At 35.8% G+C, this 19,168-nt stretch overlaps 3 protein-coding genes across 5 annotated transcripts; 1 reads left to right on the forward strand and 2 right to left on the reverse strand.

Annotated features, from left to right (window-relative positions):
- Positions 1-2,229: 2,229 nt before the first annotated feature.
- LOC126590067 (60S ribosomal protein L18a-like protein) lies at positions 2,230-4,588 on the reverse strand. Its single transcript, XM_050255559.1, has 4 exons — positions 4,224-4,588; positions 3,595-3,670; positions 2,654-2,768; positions 2,230-2,480 (listed from the first exon to the last, which is right to left on the reverse strand). The coding sequence occupies exons 1-4, from the start codon at positions 4,450-4,452 to the stop codon at positions 2,421-2,423; spliced, it is 480 nt and encodes a 159-aa protein (XP_050111516.1). The 5' UTR covers positions 4,453-4,588; the 3' UTR covers positions 2,230-2,420.
- A 5,563-nt stretch (positions 4,589-10,151) lies between these two features.
- On the forward strand, positions 10,152-16,392 carry LOC126590055 (C2 domain-containing protein At1g53590-like). Of its 3 annotated transcripts, none has more exons than XM_050255537.1 (13): positions 10,152-10,649; positions 10,680-10,832; positions 11,111-11,185; positions 11,496-11,639; positions 12,280-12,375; positions 12,485-12,616; positions 13,055-13,207; positions 13,327-13,368; positions 13,749-13,797; positions 14,006-14,098; positions 14,190-14,373; positions 14,614-14,740; positions 15,284-16,392. In XM_050255537.1, the coding sequence occupies exons 2-13, from the start codon at positions 10,707-10,709 to the stop codon at positions 16,226-16,228; spliced, it is 2,166 nt and encodes a 721-aa protein (XP_050111494.1). In that variant the 5' UTR covers positions 10,152-10,649; positions 10,680-10,706; the 3' UTR covers positions 16,229-16,392. The 3 variants fall into 3 exon arrangements, with proteins under 3 accessions (XP_050111494.1, XP_050111495.1, XP_050111493.1); XM_050255538.1 differs by having other exon boundaries at positions 10,153-10,640; positions 10,686-10,832; XM_050255536.1 differs by having other exon boundaries at positions 10,153-10,832.
- A 184-nt stretch (positions 16,393-16,576) lies between these two features.
- On the reverse strand, positions 16,577-18,349 carry LOC126590060 (BAHD acyltransferase At5g47980-like). Its single transcript, XM_050255549.1, has one exon. The coding sequence runs from the start codon at positions 18,231-18,233 to the stop codon at positions 16,770-16,772; it is 1,464 nt and encodes a 487-aa protein (XP_050111506.1). The 5' UTR covers positions 18,234-18,349; the 3' UTR covers positions 16,577-16,769.
- Positions 18,350-19,168: the final 819 nt, after the last annotated feature.

The following is a 19,168-nucleotide window of genomic DNA, read 5'->3' on the forward strand; positions in this document are numbered from 1 at the left end:
ATTGTCATTAACTTTAATTCAATTGGAATAATAATTTTTTAATTAAAAATTTATTACTATTGATTTTTTAACTTATTAAAATATGCAGTTATATTAATTAAAAATTTATTACTATAAGTTCCCCCTCAATTTTAACCCAATTGTAGCAGTAGGTCCTTCTAACATAATTCATTTTGATACAATTCTGACGAAGTTAACGAAAATGACAATAGCTACACGTTTTGATGAGTTGAGAAACCTCAATTGTAGCAATGTTTCTTCTAACATAACTTATTTTGACAAAATTCTAACAAAGTTGACAAAAATGACCATAGCTACACATTTTAATGAGTTGAGAAATTAATGATAATGAATTTTTAATTGATGGACCATTGCTCTAGTTTGATTAAAGTTGATGAACCATTACTACAATTTACTCCGAGGGAAATAGAGACCTAATTTACAATTGATGGTTGAGATTATATCTTAACCAATCCAACGGTTCAAGTAATTTGTAATTATAACTAATATATGTATATATATATATAATATTATAAAATAAAATAATATATATATATATTATTTGGTTCGGTTTGAGATTCCCCGACGGTTTCATAGAGAAGTCCGAATCCTAAATTGAAACTTTCGGGATCGGTTTTTCAAGAACGGTTTGATTTCGGGAATTTTGGTTCAATCAAATTTCGTGACGGATTCGACAATTTTTTCCATCCCTAGCTGTATGTGGGGTTTGCATCCCTACCAAGTATTCTGTCCTTTTTGTTTTTTTTCGTCGTAGAAATAGAAAAATACTGAGCTTTGTGTTCTCTCTCTTCTCTCCTCTGTTTCACCTTTTCCTCGACATCATCGCCAACATCTCTAATTTTCTCGCAACCTTGTTTAAATTTTTTATTTTTTTAATTTGTTGTAGAGTGCATGCTATAACTAAAAAAATCTTGTGTTGTAGTAGAATGTGTCAATTCTCACCAAGGTCTAAAATATCGAAAATATCGAAATATCGGTAGTTCAAAAACACGAAAATTTCGATGAAAATATCGGAATATTATCGATATCGATAAAAATTTAATAAAAACCACGGAAATTGTAAGAAAAACTTTGAAATTTTTATTGAAACTTTGCAAGATATTTATTTAGTCAATTATCTATTAGTTTATCACAAAAAATTGGAAGGAAATGCATTGCATGATGGATTTAACTGATTTAAGTTGATTATATAGCGAGCTGGCAAACAATGTGAGTGTAGAAAATATGTAGTAATTAATTAAAGAAGTTTAAACACATCATAATCATTTATATATAATGAATTAGAACAATATTTTACCCTTTATACATTGCATGGTAAGATACATTAGTGACTTAGTACCACATAGAGTTCCTATCAAGGTCTAAAATATCGATGATATCGGAAATATCGATAGTCCAAAAACACGGAAATTTCGATGGAAATATTGAGATAATATCGATATTTTAGACCTTGGTTCTCACTAATCACAAGTACATGATTTAGGCGGCCAATGAGTTACAACGGCAGCCAAGGAGTTTTTTTTTTTTTTTTTTCATTTTCTAAGCAAACGATATTATCTACATTAAGAGAGTGAATAAATGAGCTTAAGTCTTACAATGGGTTAGCAATAATGTGATTCAAATTCATTTTTTGTAAGAATCGAACTTAAAACCTCTCACTTACAAATGAAAATGAAGAAGAATTTCACAAAACCGTAGTATTAAGTGGCGCCGAGGAGTTATAACATAACAATAACACGTCCTTGAACACCCCCCCCCCCCCTCCGTATCCTAATATCGCCAATTCGCCACCAATTCAACTTGGCAAGTCTAATCCACCGGATATCATGCCTCTTTGTATGCTGTCGCACCTTGAGACCATCTCCGTAAAGGGATTCACCGGTCAGCGGGATGAGATGAAAGTTGCTAAGTATTTGTTGAAGAACGGCCTAGTTTCAAATAACATGACGAGAAATGCTAAGGAGACTATCTCAAACACGCAAGTGCTATAACTAGAATCTTATGTTTGTAGAAAATTGACAAATGATCTCTGCATGCACACATCTTGCTTCACCTGTATCATCAATAGCAAATTCTCCAGCTCTAGCGTAAGAACTCAAAAATCTCATCCACAAGAACACACACACATCAATCATCACGTCGTTTGTCCAAGCCTATACATAAATGTTCGAGAACCGGTATCAAGCCATTGACACACCTACTTTAACGTTTTGATTGGAGTACTGACAAATAGATAGCATCGACAAATCTTAATCGTCAAGACACGGTAGTGAATTAAACAAGTTCAAACAGTATGTGACAACTTATACGCAGATTGATATCCATGTACAGTCTTCCCCGAGTTTGGACTCACGTATAACGTATAAATCGTACAAGCTATAAAACTCCTCCCTGTGGGATTACCGGTCATGACTTCCCTTCGTTGCACCTAGTACAATAGCGACTGTTGCAAGAATAGCCTGAACATAAAGCGGTATTAGAAAAAGGTACTAGAAATAAGACTATTAGACCGGCAATGAGGTAAGTATTTGAAGAATAAAAGAAACTTGGAGGTAGATAAAACATAAGTTGAACAGTGAAAGAAGGACATTGTTACAAAAGTCTTAAGTGAAAGGAAATAAAAGTTACTCACGCCAAGTGTACAAGCGATATATCCTGGTTTCTCTCGGGGGTCTATCCTGGCGCAAAGTAAGATAAATGCACCAACATACCAGGGGACGGTAGCTAGGACGAAACCAATGATAAACCTTCAAAAGAAAGAGCTGAAGTTTAAAAATATTCATTGATGCTATAGAAAGCTTAATAGTTTCAAGATAACAGAAGGAGAGAGCACAAATTATGGAAGATAATAAACTGAACAGATCCTATTGTTTTCTCAAGGAAGCCAGGGAACTGATCTTAGTTTTTTGAAGCAATGAATTGAAAAGGCGATCATAGTCAATAGTATTGAAATGAGGGTAATGTCAACTTAAGTACTATCTTTTTTGGTTCGGCCGCAAATCCCATTTCTCGTGCTACTTGAATTTCTGCAAAACTCAATTCTTTCACACCTTTGCATATGAGAAATGTTTACTTTTACGTCACAATTGTGTCCATCAAATTCAACCTATTCCATTTTTGACAATTGCCAAAATAGAAATGACTATAAAAAGGTTGTACCCAGTGCACAAGGCTCCCGCTTTACGCAGGGTCTGGGAGAGGTGAATGTCGGCTAGCCTTACCCCCATTTATGGAGAGGCTGCTCCCAACAAAATAGAAATGACTATGCACAATAAAATCAAGAGTTTCCCTATTGACGTTGTAGATTTCTTGTCAGCTTTCATGTTCTAAGTTCTATAAGTTTTAGAACACCACGAAGCACGATCAGCATTTGAATTTCTTGAGCAAAGGTTCCAGCACTTAAATATCAACCTACCATGCTAGACTAGTTGAAAATATCAGGGTCAATTTAAGTCCTAAACCCATACATCAGGATTGAAACATTCAGTTTTCGTATAATTACAGAACAATGCATAAAGGTAATATCGATCAACTTGTGCAAAGCTATTTAAAATTCAAAGCAGTAAAACTTACAGGCACCAGCCAAGTCCAAAACCACAGCAAGGAAGGCGACGCTCTCTTACTGGTCGTCCTTCAGCAACTGCATAACCTATAAACAACATAGGAATATAATTAGATGTCTAATAAACCGACATCTATTACATCCATTCATCATTCATTAAGATCGGTGGTGGAAATGCACATCCAGCTAAAAATCAAAACAGAAAAGGGAACACAAGCAGCAAACATACAGAATCAAGTCATTCGATTACGAAATTCGCACTCGTAAAACAACAACATTAATTCCCTAATCACACCATTACAGAATTGATCTAATCACTAGCAGGCTAGCAGCAAACGAAAACGGGATTCTTGACATAGCCAATAACTGAGATGTTACTAAAACCATTGTCTTTACTTGTTCTGTTCATACAATCAAAAGGGTTGTTGTTGCAGTGACTGAAAAAGTCAACTAATTCCAACACACAAAGACAAATTGAATTCGATCCAATCTTGTAGCTTCCAATCCCACCGTAAAATACACAAAAATCCCGTTTTTTTTAATCTCATGTTTCACTAATCAAGATCACAAAGTATCATCATCATTCAAATTTAAGTCACCGTGCTACTACAGAAAAAGAGACAGAGGCTCAATTGAATACCAGGAACGGTTTGATATCCATGAGTGTAGTAGTCAGGATGAGGCGCTGAAGGGCCACCGGCTCCCGGCGGCGGCACAGGCTGAGGGAACCCGGTCGGCGGAGGGTGATACGGGGGAGGCGGTGGTGGGTAGTTGGCTACTCCTTGGAACGTCCCGTACTCGGGGGGTGGAGGCGGATAGTGGTGATGAGGATCACTTGAGACTCCCCTCTTCTTTTCGTCTTCGCCCATATTTTCTTGTAATAATTGTTGGTTTTCGAGTTTTTTGTGTTGTGTGATTTGGATTTGGAGTTCGGAGTTTTGGTTGCTGGAAGTTGGAAACTTAGGAGTTAAGACTTTGAGATTGATTGCGAGGTGCGAGCTGTCGGAGCCAGTCAACAAGTCAATTAGATTTATTTTTGTTTTCATGTTGGGCATGAGGTTCAGAATACAATCATTTATCGATAATAAGTTATGTATAAACAAGGTATTAAATATCGATGATATCGGAAATATCGGTAGTTCAAAAACACGAAAATTTCAATGAAAATATCGGGATATTATCGATATTGATAAAAATTGAATAAAAACCACGGAAATTGTAAGAAAAACTCGGAAATTTTGATTGAAACTTTGCAGGATGTTTATTTAATCAATTATTTATTAGTTTATCATAAAAAATTGGAAGGAAATGCATTGCATGATAGATATAACTGATTTAAGTTGATTATATAGCGAGCTGGCAAACATTGTGAGTGTATAAAATATGTAGTAATTAATGAAAGAAGTTTAAACATACCATAATCATTTATATATAATGAATTAGTACAATATTTTACACTTTATACATTGCATGGTAAGATACATGAGTGACTTAGCAAGGTCTAAAATATCGATGATATTGGAAATATCGGTAGTCAAAAAACACAGAAATTTCGATAGAAATATTGGGATATTATGGATATTTTAGACCATGTGTATAAAGATGGGTTAGATAATTTATTTTATTGTGAATTTAAAATTATCATGTTCGGTCTATTTTATCAATTTTTTACATTTTGACACAATAAACAACATATTGGATTCAAATTTATTTTAATTGATCACAATCTATCTCATCTTGTCCACCATGGTTTGATTTATGTCATCCAATGATCAAAGACTTATAAAAGTGTGTGGAAACAACCACGAGCTGGTTGCCCGGTGGTAAATAAAGGGTTGTGATGCTTCCTTCAAACTAAAAACTAGAGGCCTCGGATTCGAAACTCACTGCTGGTGTGGAAGACAGACTTGTGGCTAGGGGAGGCTGAAATGTCTCTGTGAGTCTTCTCGACCCTCGAAAATGGTTGATAATCATGGTTTGTCACGAGTTATCCCTCTTTTTAAAAAATAAAATAAAATAAAAGTGTGTGGAAACCATTTTTATTTTTTTTTAACTTTCTCACCAAAAATAGACAAAAAATATTACCTTCATTAACCAATAAATTAAAGAATTATTTAAAGAAAAAACTAATAAAAATAGTTTGAAAACTTTGAGTTTTAACGATAAGAACAAAATAAATGGTAAGTGAATAGTACCATAATTGATTTTTTAGTGTAAAAATATGATTTTTTGTTAAAATAAACAATAACTAGAACTTTTCGTTAAAGTTTCCTTATTTTAATTTTTAAGAAAAGGTTATTTTTGAGGAGGCTTGATTTGGGCTTGGATGTTAATAGTTATGCCTTATCCTACTGTGGGCCCTTCGGCTGAAGATTCAATGGGCTTGGGCAGCCTAAATATCCAAAACAAAAGCAAAAAGAAACAAAAAAGTTGTGTTGCACATCGAGGAGCAGACTTCGGCAATCCGAAACTTCTCTTCTCAACGTATTAGGAGCAACGACAAATTACAATTTTTTTTTCAACTTGTTCGAAGCAACCAAGAAGGCGAAAACAAATCGGAAAGATGAAGGTATGAGCCAAAAAACCAAAATAATGGAACAAGTTTTACATGACTTAGCAAGGATTCGAATTGATAATCAAATTTGTTTGTCCAGGACACCGCTTACATAACTTGCCTAAGCCAAGTCAACAATACATGTGCGAAAAAGAGGGATCTTATTATTAAACTTCACTTTATTACATTACTTTTAAACATCCACTAACATAAAAAATCTAGCAGTTAATCAAATATAAAACTATGGATAAAACCGCTTTAAACAAGCTATATATAGATGTTGAGATGATAATTAAGGGAATATATGATCAATTAAAAATGTACACATAGAATTTGAGATTATAAAATATTCAGTTTGAAATAGATTCAGTTATAAAATACACAATGTGCAGTCCTTCAATTGATTTAGAAAAAGAAAGAAAAACTAGAGAGCTAATGCGTGTGAAATTGTGGAAACATCACGTTATCTGTTCCATTATTTTAAGACATGATTTGCATAAAGAAAATGAAAGAAAAATTGTGCAGAGAATTAAACGATCGAAAGGTTGGTCAATTCGTTTATGGTTTGAAGGTCCGTATAGACGCCACTTGTTAGATTAAGACATGATTGTCCCTACGTGATATGTCGTGAAAGGTGGCAGACTTTATGTTGGAGGTTCCACTCCAAATATTATCCATCTGCCGACAAATGTTGGACTTGGACAAACCTAGCTATCCAATAAGACAACACGGTTTCACCTGCATGCAAGCATATATAAATTAGGGTTTAGGGTTAAAAATAAGGAAAACTAACAAAAAGTTCAAAAAAACTTCTCTTTTAACGAAAAGCTCTTTTTAATGGTATAGTGAATAATGCCAGTTAAAGGTAAAAATGTAATTTTTCGTTAAAAATGAACAGTACCATGAATGTTTTGTTAAACCTCCCTTAAAAATATTGTAGTCTTCGTTCTTGAATGTCGAGGAGGATGAAGAAGTCTAAACCTCGGGCTACCCAAATTTGTCCAATCACATGGAAAGTTTAGCTTAGTAAAACAATCGATCGATACTTAAAGACTTTTTTTCAAGTACTAAATACAAAATCAATATAAAATACTCTCAACACCATCGTTTGCGAGATGAGAGAGCCAACTTACTCTGTCAAACTTCACATTTGTAAAAAGCATGTATAAGTATTTATCTCTACATTTATCAATAGTAAACTATATATTTTTTTTATGAGAATGTTGAGGAGACTCTCAAAGTGAGGTTTTTTACGGACTTTTTGTTACTTCGTAGTTTAATGTTAATTCTCATGTTAATATTATAAATTATTATGTTAAAAACATTAGATGGGAGATGAGAGATAGTTTATGGAGAGTTTACTTTTGTGAGAGTTTCCTGACATTTCTCTTCTTTTGATAGGATGTAATGTTTTAGAAAACATATAAAAGTTATTTATGTGATACATTGTTAGTAAATAATTCATTAAAAGGAGAGATAACAAGTATAATAATCTATCAATAATTTTACTTCATTGTTATCCCAAACAAAATGAAAACTTATTTAGAACGAAATATATTGAACATAAACACTATAACAGAGCTAAATTATTTTATTTCGAAAAAAAAAAACAATCAATTTATTTTACATAAGTTGCTTCAAATACAAAAATTTTCACTACGGATGATACACTACATGTTTTTATATAAGTGGTGAAAAAATGTATTTTTTAAATTATTAACTTTTTAACACACATATCCATATCCTATTATTTATATAGGATCATCCTGTGTTCCAGTCATATTGAAAACCACTTCCAAATACAAGAGACTTGCCGGTTTTTTTATTTCATCTCTCCATTATGATCAACCCAAGTGGTTGCATGTGAGGTTGATACTCCAAGCACGAGGGCCGACTCATCAAAGACTCGGGCCACAACCTGATATTTCTAAATATTTATTTTGACATTTATATTTATTTTTGGTCAAAATTTTGAAATTATATAATATAAATTAGTCCTAAACCGTTGCAATAAATTAATACAACGTCAATTACGTGTTTAGACTTACTTCATAATATAATATACCTGTAATCTAAAACGTTTTGGGTTTGTGTTTTGATTCCAAAAATCATTTTACAAAAATTCACTTAAAATCGATATCTTGTACCTATTATTACTAAGTTGTATGAAACTGTATCAAAACTCTATCAAAACACAAACCCCGATGAACACGCAATGCGCAATCGGTTAATGGAACGCAACGACGAGTTCATCGGAAAGGAAGCCGTTGGCATGGTCGGCCAGGTGATCGGAACCTTTATCTATTTTTCGTTCAATTTAATGAGCCTTGCTCATTAGAAATTGATGATAGAGCCCAAGCAACAAATTCTGATAATTGAAGGACGGGGGTTGCTGGTGAAATTGGAGCAGCCATGGGCCATGGCGGCTGCTGTGCTCAGTGGTAGCAGACGAAATGTTAGGCTATCTCCAAAGCTAAATATGGTCAGTCTAGAATTACAAGCCTCCAAGAAATTATTTTAAATGTACATTGCCAGCCTATATTTATTAATTAATTTAATTAAACTACCGTTGAATGTTTTCAAACATAGCGGTTGAATTTGAATTAATTATCGTTGCCGATGAGATGTGCTCCAAAAAAGGGCTATGAGGACACTCTATCAGCCTGATGCCTTTTTGGCCAAATGATGGTCTGTGAGCTCCATAAAATTATAGCCCAAACATTTATTAGAGATGAATTTTTGGACAAATTAGACATTTTTTTAGCTTTTGTACATTTAGGGTGGCCTGGTGGGTTCGATAGAATTATAGCCCAATTATCCATTGGAAATGAATTTTTGACAAATCAAGTCATTTTCTTGCTTTTGTACGTTTAAGTCCCCACATTGTAGATGGCCTTACGGCTAGGGAAAATGAGATGGTAGGGAGAGAAGTGTGCACGCCCATATTTTTATATTTTATAGAAAATAATTTGTCATTTTATATTATTAAAATTTTAGTTTTATGTGCAAGTGGAGTATATGTGGCAACAATTAATTGGAAGAGGCACAAAAAGGTAGATAACATTCTTAAAAAAAATATTTAAATCATGTTACTTAATAATACGGTTTAATGGTATTCTTTTTCACTTATAAGGCGAAGTTAAACCACATTATTATGGCAAACTCATTTGTAAGGTTTAGTCCACTCTCTCACCCTTAATGTAGACTATCCTATGTTCAAAAAAAAATAAAAATTTAAATAATATATTCGGCTTAGAATCGCATACAATTTGACCAAACAATTTGGCTATACATTGTGCCGCTAGACAAGGAATAACACCTCCTCTGTTGTTTTCCAGAGAGGTATTTGTTGATTTTCTTCTCGAATTTGTAAGAAGTTGTTAATTTCTTTTTGAACTTTAATTTAGGGCGATTGCTATTTGAACTCTAATAATTAGCCAATTTTCCTCCGAACAATAGATTTAATAATTTTTCTTCCAATTTTCTATTCATTTTGGTATGACAAATGTTTGAGGACAATAAAGTAATTTCATCCTTGATTTGGACAACATATTGCTTTTTCCTTCTTCTCTTTTCGTTAGTTGACTCTGAATTAGACATGAAAGTTCAATTAGCAGCTGCAAAGTATTAGCTTTAGTCGAAATCATCAAAATAAAATTACTCTTTTGCCCTGATATAGTTGCCATGTTTTGTTGACTTGACCAAGATAGATTGAACATTGGATGAAAAATTTCAAAATCTAACATCGGAAATTTGACTATTTATAAAAATTCAAAAAACTAAATAGCTAAAATTAAAGTAGAAATTATGCAAGTTCGGAGCCGCAATAGATGAATAGGTCTTTTACAAATGAAGCGAGATTTTATGGTTTATCCAGTTAAACTTAATAGCGAATTACCGACACGCGTATTTGACGTGTTTCGCAGACGTGGCGAGTGGCGACCAACTGCCATTCAAAAGTACCTTCCTCAGATGTAAGTATATATATATATATAACTCTCCACCTCTCCACACTTGTCGTAATTCGTATTGCTCTATTTTTCTCTACCTTCCCGCCGGTTACTTCAGCTCTACGGTTCCGTTTCAACTTCCCTGGCCACCGAAAACATTCCTCTTTCCTTTTACTTTTTCAATTGGGTATTTTTCTGTGAAGCTTCTGGTTTCATCAGAGTTTTTCCTTGATTACTGGTTTGAAAAGAATCTGGTTTTTTTTAATGTTTTAGTGGGTAGTTCTCAGATCTTCAATAAAATAAATGGTTGGTTGTTGATTTGATTTTGCTCTTCTGGGTTTTTGTTCCTTCTTAATGCTTTTAAGACTGTTCCTTGAGCTTTTAGTTTTAGCGTTGGGTTTGTCCCTTGAAATGTTGACTCTAGATTGGTGATTTTTTTTTTGTTGGGGTTTTCTTGGGGAGGGGTTTAGTTGGGTGAGAGAGAGTAAAGTTTGAATTTTGAAACAAGAAGAGAGAGAAAAGTTGCTTTTGGCTTTTGAGGTTGAAGAAGAAGGAAGAAGAGGAAGAGGAAGAGGAAGAAGAAGAAGAAGAAGAAGAAGAAGAAGAAGAAGAAGAAGAGATGGATGTAACAGAAGTTACTTTAATACACCATGTGGGGATTGTGTTAATGGTGATCTGGTTTCTCTCTCACTTCAATTGCTGCCACCCAGTTGTCTACTTCATCTCTCTCATTTATCTCTACCTGGTATATATGGAATCACTTCTCTTCCTCATTAATGCTTTAGATTTTTTATTCATTAATTTTTTTGGTTTCTGCGGTTTTAGGAAACTATCAAAGCAAGGAAAGTAAATTATGAGAATTTATTTTTCCTTTATGCGAGGAATTAGAATATGCACAAAGTTTCTTTTTATCATTGTTTCCTTCTGTCAATTATAAGTTATGTGATTTGATAAACGGGTGTGTATTAATTTGGAGGTGCAATTGCAGTACTTAATACGCACTTTTGCTTGTGCTTTCAACAGGTTCATGAGCGGTATGTTATGAGGTTGCAGAAGAAATTACGATTTGAGGAAAGAAAACAGGCTAATCAGAGAAGGGTAACTTTTAGTTTTCCCTTTTGTGTGGTTGATTTCTTTATTTGTAATTCGTACATTGAATAAAAGAGTCTTTGTTGATCTTTATAATTGTTGATAAGTGATCAAAAGAAAGACGACCCGCCACAAGAAAGGTTCTTGTATTTAAAGTCAAACTATATTCTTTTGAGTGTCTATGCTGTGCACTTTTTGTTGGGAAATTTTCTTTGTTACTTATTTGGAAATTAAATTTGTGGTTATATATGTATGGCTGAATTAGTTTGGGAGTGCAGTATCTCATTTCATTTGTTCCTTACCTTGTTGGATCCTTCAGGTACTTTCCGATTCTGAGACAGTACGGTGGTTGAACCATGCAGTTGAAAAGATATGGCCTATATGTATGGAACAAATTGCTTCACAGAAAGTTCTCCTCCCTATCATACCTTGGTTTATGGAGAAGTACAAACCGTGGACTGTTGTATGACTATACCTTCCGATTTATTCATGTTCAATACTCTGGTTTTGATTACTCCAATTGATTTGGGTTTAAGTGCTCTCTCTTTTGAAAAGTCGGATTTTTTTTTGGGTAGTATTTTGATAATTTGCTGATGTACTTTACTCTTGGGTTGCAACTTTGAGCAGATCGATTGCTGCAATGCTTACTTCTTTACTTTTGGCATGCAATTCTAGATCTTCTCATTTTAAGTTTGACTGTGAATCATCATATTTAGTTACGAGATCTTTAAAGATTTTTAATTAGATTTTTGACATGTGAACTGGTAGAGAAACTGTTCATTAAACTTGGATGCTATTCAAATGGCTATAACTTGTTTGCTCTATGTCTCCTCATCCATAAGAGAAATCAAATATTTGGGGGGTATAATATGTTAGACTTGGACTATGTTTATAGTATGCATTGAAGGGGATTGTAAACTAATCCCAAATGTTGTTTTGCTTGTAAAATTTTAATAAAACAGAAGAGAGAGTGTATTCAAGTGCAGTGTATTTTGATTACTTTTTAGTGGCTTGTATGTGTGGGAAACTACTTCCAACTATTTCTCTGGTGGTTATGTTTTGATACTATTTGAGTTATTAGTGATGATTTATCATATTTTCAGGGTAAAGCTGTGGTACAGCATCTGTACTTGGGAAGAAACCCACCTATGTTCACAGAGATGAGAGTTCTTCGCCAATCTACTGATGATGACCACTTGGTAAGAGTTAATATTCTCCGGCCCATTGGACCAATATTTTTCTTCTGCACTCTGTGGCTTTCATACTAGAATTCAGCCAAGATGAAGTGAAACATTGTAATAAATGCAGGTTTTGGAGTTGGGGATGAATTTTCTGACAGCTGATGATATGCTTGGAATTCTAGCTGTGAAACTGAGGAAAACACTAGGTTTCGGAATCTGGACGAAGTTGCATATTACAGGCATGCATGTTGAAGGGAAGGTATAGATTTGCCTAACTTGTAATTCAGGATGGGATCTTAAGTCGGTTTAAAGTTTAGGAAGTTTGTAAATTTGTTAAGCATGATAGAAATAGAAGCACATGCAGAATACTTTCATGTGGGGTCTCCATGAGGATTAACTTTGTGACTGATTATTGCAACTTCTGAGTTCTCATTTGCACCACTTTATGTATATCTGTGAATTTAAATACCGCTGGGAACTTTTATTTTTAATGATTGAATTCTGACATGTGGCCTTCTCCGTTTTGCCTAATCTGTTTTGCCTTTTAGAAATAGCATTCGAGCTTTAGGGCTAATGTATTATCTCAGCCTGAAAAGCTTATGATTTATGTTAGATGTTCCATGTTATCTTATTGATTTGGTGAAGTAATGTCAACACTGGCATGTGATAAGGCTGTGATTTTCTTTCTCTTGTGTAGGTCCTGATTGGGGTGAAGTTCCTTCGAAAGTGGCCTTTCCTAGGCCGTGTGCGGTTATGCTTCGTTGAGCCTCCATATTTCCAAATGATCGTCAAGCCTATTTTCACCCGCGGGCTTGATGTTACAGAAGTCCCTGGGATTGATGGATGGCTGGTAAGCTTTTATGATATTTTATGCAGATAAATTCTTAAATCTCGCCTTTCATGGGTCACTCACTTTGTCTTAGTGTTTACTAGTCTCTGATTTTCTCCTTCCTTGATTCCGTCTCCTAGGATAAGCTTCTCGCTGTTGCCTTTGAGCAGACACTTGTTCAGGTAAACTATTTGGATTTGACATACCATATATATAGTTCTTTGCCATCCGTTGGCTCTGTTGAATGCAAAGACTTCAGTTCAGATATCTCCTTGCACGTTGTAATGAAGGCCTTTCTCATTAAGCTGAAAAGCCTCTGGCCTAAGATTTCCATTTGTTGCAAATTTCTAATTTCAGAAAAATATCTTGATAGTTCTCTCCATCTGTAGGTGTTTCATACCTTCCAAATAAAATTTAAAGTTGATTAAAATTCCACGTGATTTAGTTAAAAAAAAAAAAAAACCTTGTTCAAATGACAAATCATGGGACTTTTCGATGTTATGTTTCATATGGCAGCAAGACGATTCCGAAAATGTTACTAATTATCTTTATCTCTTTGCAGCCTAATATGCTAGTTGTTGACATGGAGAAATTTACTTCACCGGAACAGGGTAAGGACCACGTAAATACATTTTCAGTACTTCTGTCGATTAGCAGGATCTTCCTTTGGGAAGTATATAACTTATGTTAATCAAAGTTCATGTGGTGTGGATGCATTTATTGCTAGATTCTCTTGCATTCAGTCCCCATGTGATATAAGTTCCTCTCACTCATTCACTCTCTAAAATGTTTCAATTACTGTGTTCATGTGAATGACAGAAAGTTGGTTCACTGTGGATGAGAAGGATCCTGTTGCTTTTGTGAGAATAGAAGTTATCGAAGCATCTGACATGAAAGCCTCCGATCTTAATGGTTAGTTATTTGTTTGCCAGTACAACAAGATTTTTTAACTAACACAAGAAGGAGGTTATTTTTTGTATTTAATACAGATCTATGTTTTCAGGATTCGCTGACCCTTATGTGAAGGGTCGTTTGGGTGTTTACCAATTCAAAACTAAGATACAAAAGAAAACGCTGACTCCAAAATGGCACGAGGAATTTAAGATCCCCATTATCACATGGGATTCACCAAATGTGCTAGCTATTGAAGTTAACGACAAGGACATATTTGTTGATGATACCCTTGGGTTTGTTTCTGAACTTCCTTAATATATTATGTTCCGTACCGTGCCTAAGGCTTTGTAAATAATATTGCTATAGTATGTCTATTACATTTAGTTGATTACCGACTTAAGAGATTAATGATCTCAAGCACAAATTAAAGGACTCTGGAAGCTATTTACCTCCTTGTGTTTTGGTTTTGATTTAAGTTGTTCTGTAGGTGCTGTTTTATTTGTACGATTAACTGATACTTCTTCTATATCCAGAGACTGCTCCATTAACATCAGCAATCTTAGGGATGGCGGGAGGCATGACATGTGGTTGCCTCTTCAGAACATTAAAACGGCTGGGAGGCTGCATGTTGCAGTAACCGTACTAGACGAAAATGAGAAGGTAAATTTTTCCTTTTCAACTAGTTCTACTGATAATGTCCATTAGGAAATTAAAGTTGTTTATACCATATTTAGGGGAGGAGCCCTTATTCTATAAAAGGGCCTTCTCACCTTCACAAACCCTAGGCCTCTCCTATCTAGAGCAAAGCTCTCACACTCTCTCCCTCACAAATACTCTCAGAGAAATACAATCAGTGTGGATGTAGCCCAAACCTTGGGGTGAACCACGATACATCTTGTGTTATTTACATTTCTTGCAGATTCACAGCCGGATCTACGTTGTAGTTGCAGCATAAATTAGAATGCATTGCTTCCACAAGAATGCTCAAGTGTGCATGCTCCTTCGAAAAAGTACCTTCACAATTTGAGGATCTCAATGAATCCTCTAATTGTTTTAGTTTCTGTTTTCCCTTGTTTCTCTCATGTATATTCTCACAATTGAAACAAATTTGAAGGCTCAATTCTCTAGGACATCTAGGTGATAAAGTTTTTTCAGGAACAGAAAAATCTTCAAAGGTTTGACTTGAGCCACTTTCTTACACAGGGAGATGACAGTCCAGATTTTCAGGAAAAGCCAGATGTGGAAGAACAAAGAAATTCCTCTGTCAGTGACACTGGTAATAAAGGTTCCTTCTCATCTGTATCGTTGGGGAAATCTCCTAAGGTAGCAGATCATTTTGAGCCCATTGATGTTGATGGGCAGAAAGATACCGGTATATGGGTCCATCACCCAGGAAGCGAAGTTTCCCAAACTTGGGAGGCTAGAAAAGGAAAGGTTCGACGACTTAATACCCAAGTTCAAAGGGAGCCTAATGGTAGTGGCATTGGATCCCAAGTTAATGATAGCAGCAGCACTGATGAGAATCCTGAAGATAAACATCGAATGACCTCAGTTCGCAGGGGTCTGCATATGATCAGTTCGGTGTTCCATAGGAATTCCAAGAAGGAGGATAATTCATGCAGCTTTAAAGAGCCAGTCGAAACCCCACGTGTGAATCTAAGGGCAGTTAATGAAAAGGATATTGGTGCGAGTAATGAAAAAGATATTGGTGTGCAACTTGTTATGGATGACGGCCTTTGTAGCCCTCTTTCTGGCAAGGCAAATTTAAAGGGTGGGGCGTCAAGTTCTGGAGAGAGTGGTTCGGATAGCCCAGGAAAGGGCAAGATGAAAGACATGGCAAAGAATCTCTACAAAAATGCTGAGAGGTCGGTAAAGCATGCACTTTCACGGAAAGGTTCTAGAAAGTCTCAAGCTGATTCCCGCACAGCGAGTGAAAGAGAAATTTTAGCAGATTCTATCTCTTCTGATGATGATTCTCTTCCGTCCCCATTTGTTGAAACGATACCGGTTGCCTCCAAGCCTATACCTCGCAGCTCCGATATTGATTCAGGTATAGCAGAGAAGCCCGTGGTTCAGCCGGTAATTGACACTGCAGTGGATGCTGAAGTCCCAGCAAATAGGGTTGAACTTGGAGAACTCGAAAAGTGATGAGGAGCTGAACAGCCCTGGAAGAAGTAGCGATGAAGAATCTTTTTTTTGGAAGCCGGATGAAGAATCTTTTTTTTGGGCCTCTTTTTTTTGTAAATAATAAATATGTTGCATATATGTAAAGTTGTTTTGAGAAAGGTTTTGTGATTTGAACTTTTGTTTAATACGCTGGTACAAATTTGTTTAGTTATAGAGAGGCCATGGGCTGCTTAGGAGCCCAAGTCCAAGCTCACTATTTTGTCCAGGCCGAAACAATGACAGCACGACATGTATATAGCACGGTCAAAACAATGACAGCACGACACGTGGATAGGTAAACCCCAACATGACCCATTGCGACCCTATACATTGGTACAAAGTTGTAATATTTATATTGATTGAATTATTCATCTGTACTCCACGAAAATATGAAGAAAAAAAAAGGTAATTAAAATAACGAACTCCGTCTTCTAATCTTGAAGAGCAGATATTTTTTCTAATGTATGATTGCAAACATATCAATTTTGATGAAAACACAGCACAATACCAGTAAGAAGAACAATCAAATGACAGCCGGATTCAGGGATGCATATGCAAGGAACTCCTTATTACTTCCGATCATGGCCATGTCGTCTTCTTTTAAAGTCAAGGTGGCTTCTATGCCACCGCCATCATTCGTGTCCATCAATGCAATCATGTTCTTGAATTCGATGGTGCGAATGCTCACCCATGCCGGCTTTCCCCACCCGAAATTGGCTTTGTAGAAAGGAAGCCGGCACCAACTGCTAAAAGCATAGGTTTCTACATCATGTCTTCCCAGATTGCCGGACTCTTTGATGGTTTGCATTACCACATCACCACTAACCCCATTAGGGTGCTCTTCTTTATATACTTCGATGCCTTTTCGGAGTTTCACTACCAAGTTTTTGTAGTCTAATTCACTCTCTAAGTTCATTGCCGTGAAGCACCACACAAGATTCCCCATTAGGTTTTCTGCCTGCCCTGATAATCCTTTCCTTATGTTCACCGCTTGACACAAAACTGATGGCCTTATAGAACCCAAATTCCATCTTGAAGCTTCCATTGCGCATTTCCAAATGAGGGCCGACACTGCTTCAACACGCGTTGGTTTTGGCACTGTTGCGCTGGCAGCTTTGGTCTTGAGAGCAGCAATGTTTGAGGCGTCAAACACGTATCTCCGTGTTACACACTTGTCTTTAGGAAGGTGCACGGTAGGTTTTGGTGAGTTGAAGAAATCTTGTGGTGGGAATAGAGAAGCTGCAACGCTGAATTCTGCAGGATGCACGTCATGATCACGACTAATGGCTGAGCCGAGGGAAATTTCCGTCCAGTGCCTTATGAATGCGCTGAATGTTGAAGCATCGGCGACCTTATGACAAATTCTGACCCCAATTGCCAATCCACCGCATTCAAACAAGCTGGCCTGAACTAGTAGAAGATAGCCTGCTTCTGATTGATTGGATCCTATAGCAGTTGGGAGCAATTGATCTAGGATCGAAAATTCAGGTTTGTCCAAAATCTTCGATATGGGACAGTTAACTTGGGCCTCAAGAAATGCAGCTCCATGATCGTTGCAGCTGATCGAAACATTGTATTCGAATTTTCCCGCAAAGGGATAGAAGCGAGTGAGGGCTTCCGATAATGATTTCTTTAGAAGCTTGAGCTTTTCAGCAAACAGACAATGGCGATTGTTATTGACTTCATCGCCACTGCGACGATAGAAGAGAATTACTGGGATATAAATTTCAGGTTGAAACTGATCAAAAACAGATAGGCCCAAATTTCTGAGGTGGTGAGGAGTTGGAGAGGAGGGTTTAATTATTTCCTTGTGAACGACTTCAACCTTCATCTCTGAAGCCATCTTTTGTTCCACACTTTGAGTTACGATCGATCTTTTTATTATGTTTTTAGAGAAGCATTTAGCGTTTCGGATCAATCTGTATGTTTTGGATTTATCCAAGGAACATTTAGTGTTTGGCCTCAATTTGAAGGGCTGGCCACGCATGAAGACAGCAGATATGCTGTCATTTTTCCTTTCTGTTTTGTCTTCACTCGCTTCCCTAAGATTCGCTACCAAGTCTTTACGTCTATATAACGTTCAGCCAAAGCCAAAACCCTACCAACATTTTGGTATATCTTTTATTGTCCCAAGTTTAAAATGTAAGTTCTGTTTATCGTAGTTTAATCAACATATTAGTTAAGGTATATTGACTCACTGTGGAATGAACTGGGCTCTAGGGGAGCCCGATAGACAACCTAGGCATGAATTGCCTAGCCTACCGACTAGTGGATCTGACGTCAGGCTGACTTCAACTCTCTTTTATACTTTTTGGCCAAGCGCATGTGTTAGACGCGGGAGAATGGCGAGTGGCTGGACAAGAAAATAGGGCTGGGGCTGATGGGAAAGCGCACTTTGTTGGGGGCTGATGTGGCGCTTTCTGGTCCGTTGGATTTTCCAATCAACAGTCCATATTTTTTAGCAAAAAAAAATTAAAAAGGAAAAAATAAGACAAAATCCAATTGTTATCGTTGACTTACGTGTCAAAATCTTGACTGTTGGACTACAATTTTTTTTTTAATCTAACTGTCCATATAAATTAGGTTAATAAAAATTAAAAAAAATACAGAAAAACATAAAAAAGAATTTTTTTTTTAAAATAAATACCTAACCATGCTTTTGGGTAGTGACACATGAAGTGACGAAATTGGTTAAAATCGTATCCGAAATTAATAATAAAATTATCTTTTATTATTTTATTAAAAAAAACAATAATATTTTCATACCAATAGTCTGGACAATTTAGTTTAGGATGGACATGCACTTGGGCAGTTATTGTTCATTGAAGACAGTAATTGCCTAACTCAATTACCTGGGCAGTAATTGCTTGGGCAATTTGGTAGGGGGAAGTGCTCTTAGTTGCTTTAAATTGCTTGATGGGG

The sequence above is a fragment of the Malus sylvestris genome, chromosome 11 (genome assembly GCF_916048215.2).
Source record: "Malus sylvestris chromosome 11, drMalSylv7.2, whole genome shotgun sequence".
Lineage (NCBI taxonomy): Eukaryota > Viridiplantae > Streptophyta > Magnoliopsida > Rosales > Rosaceae > Malus > Malus sylvestris.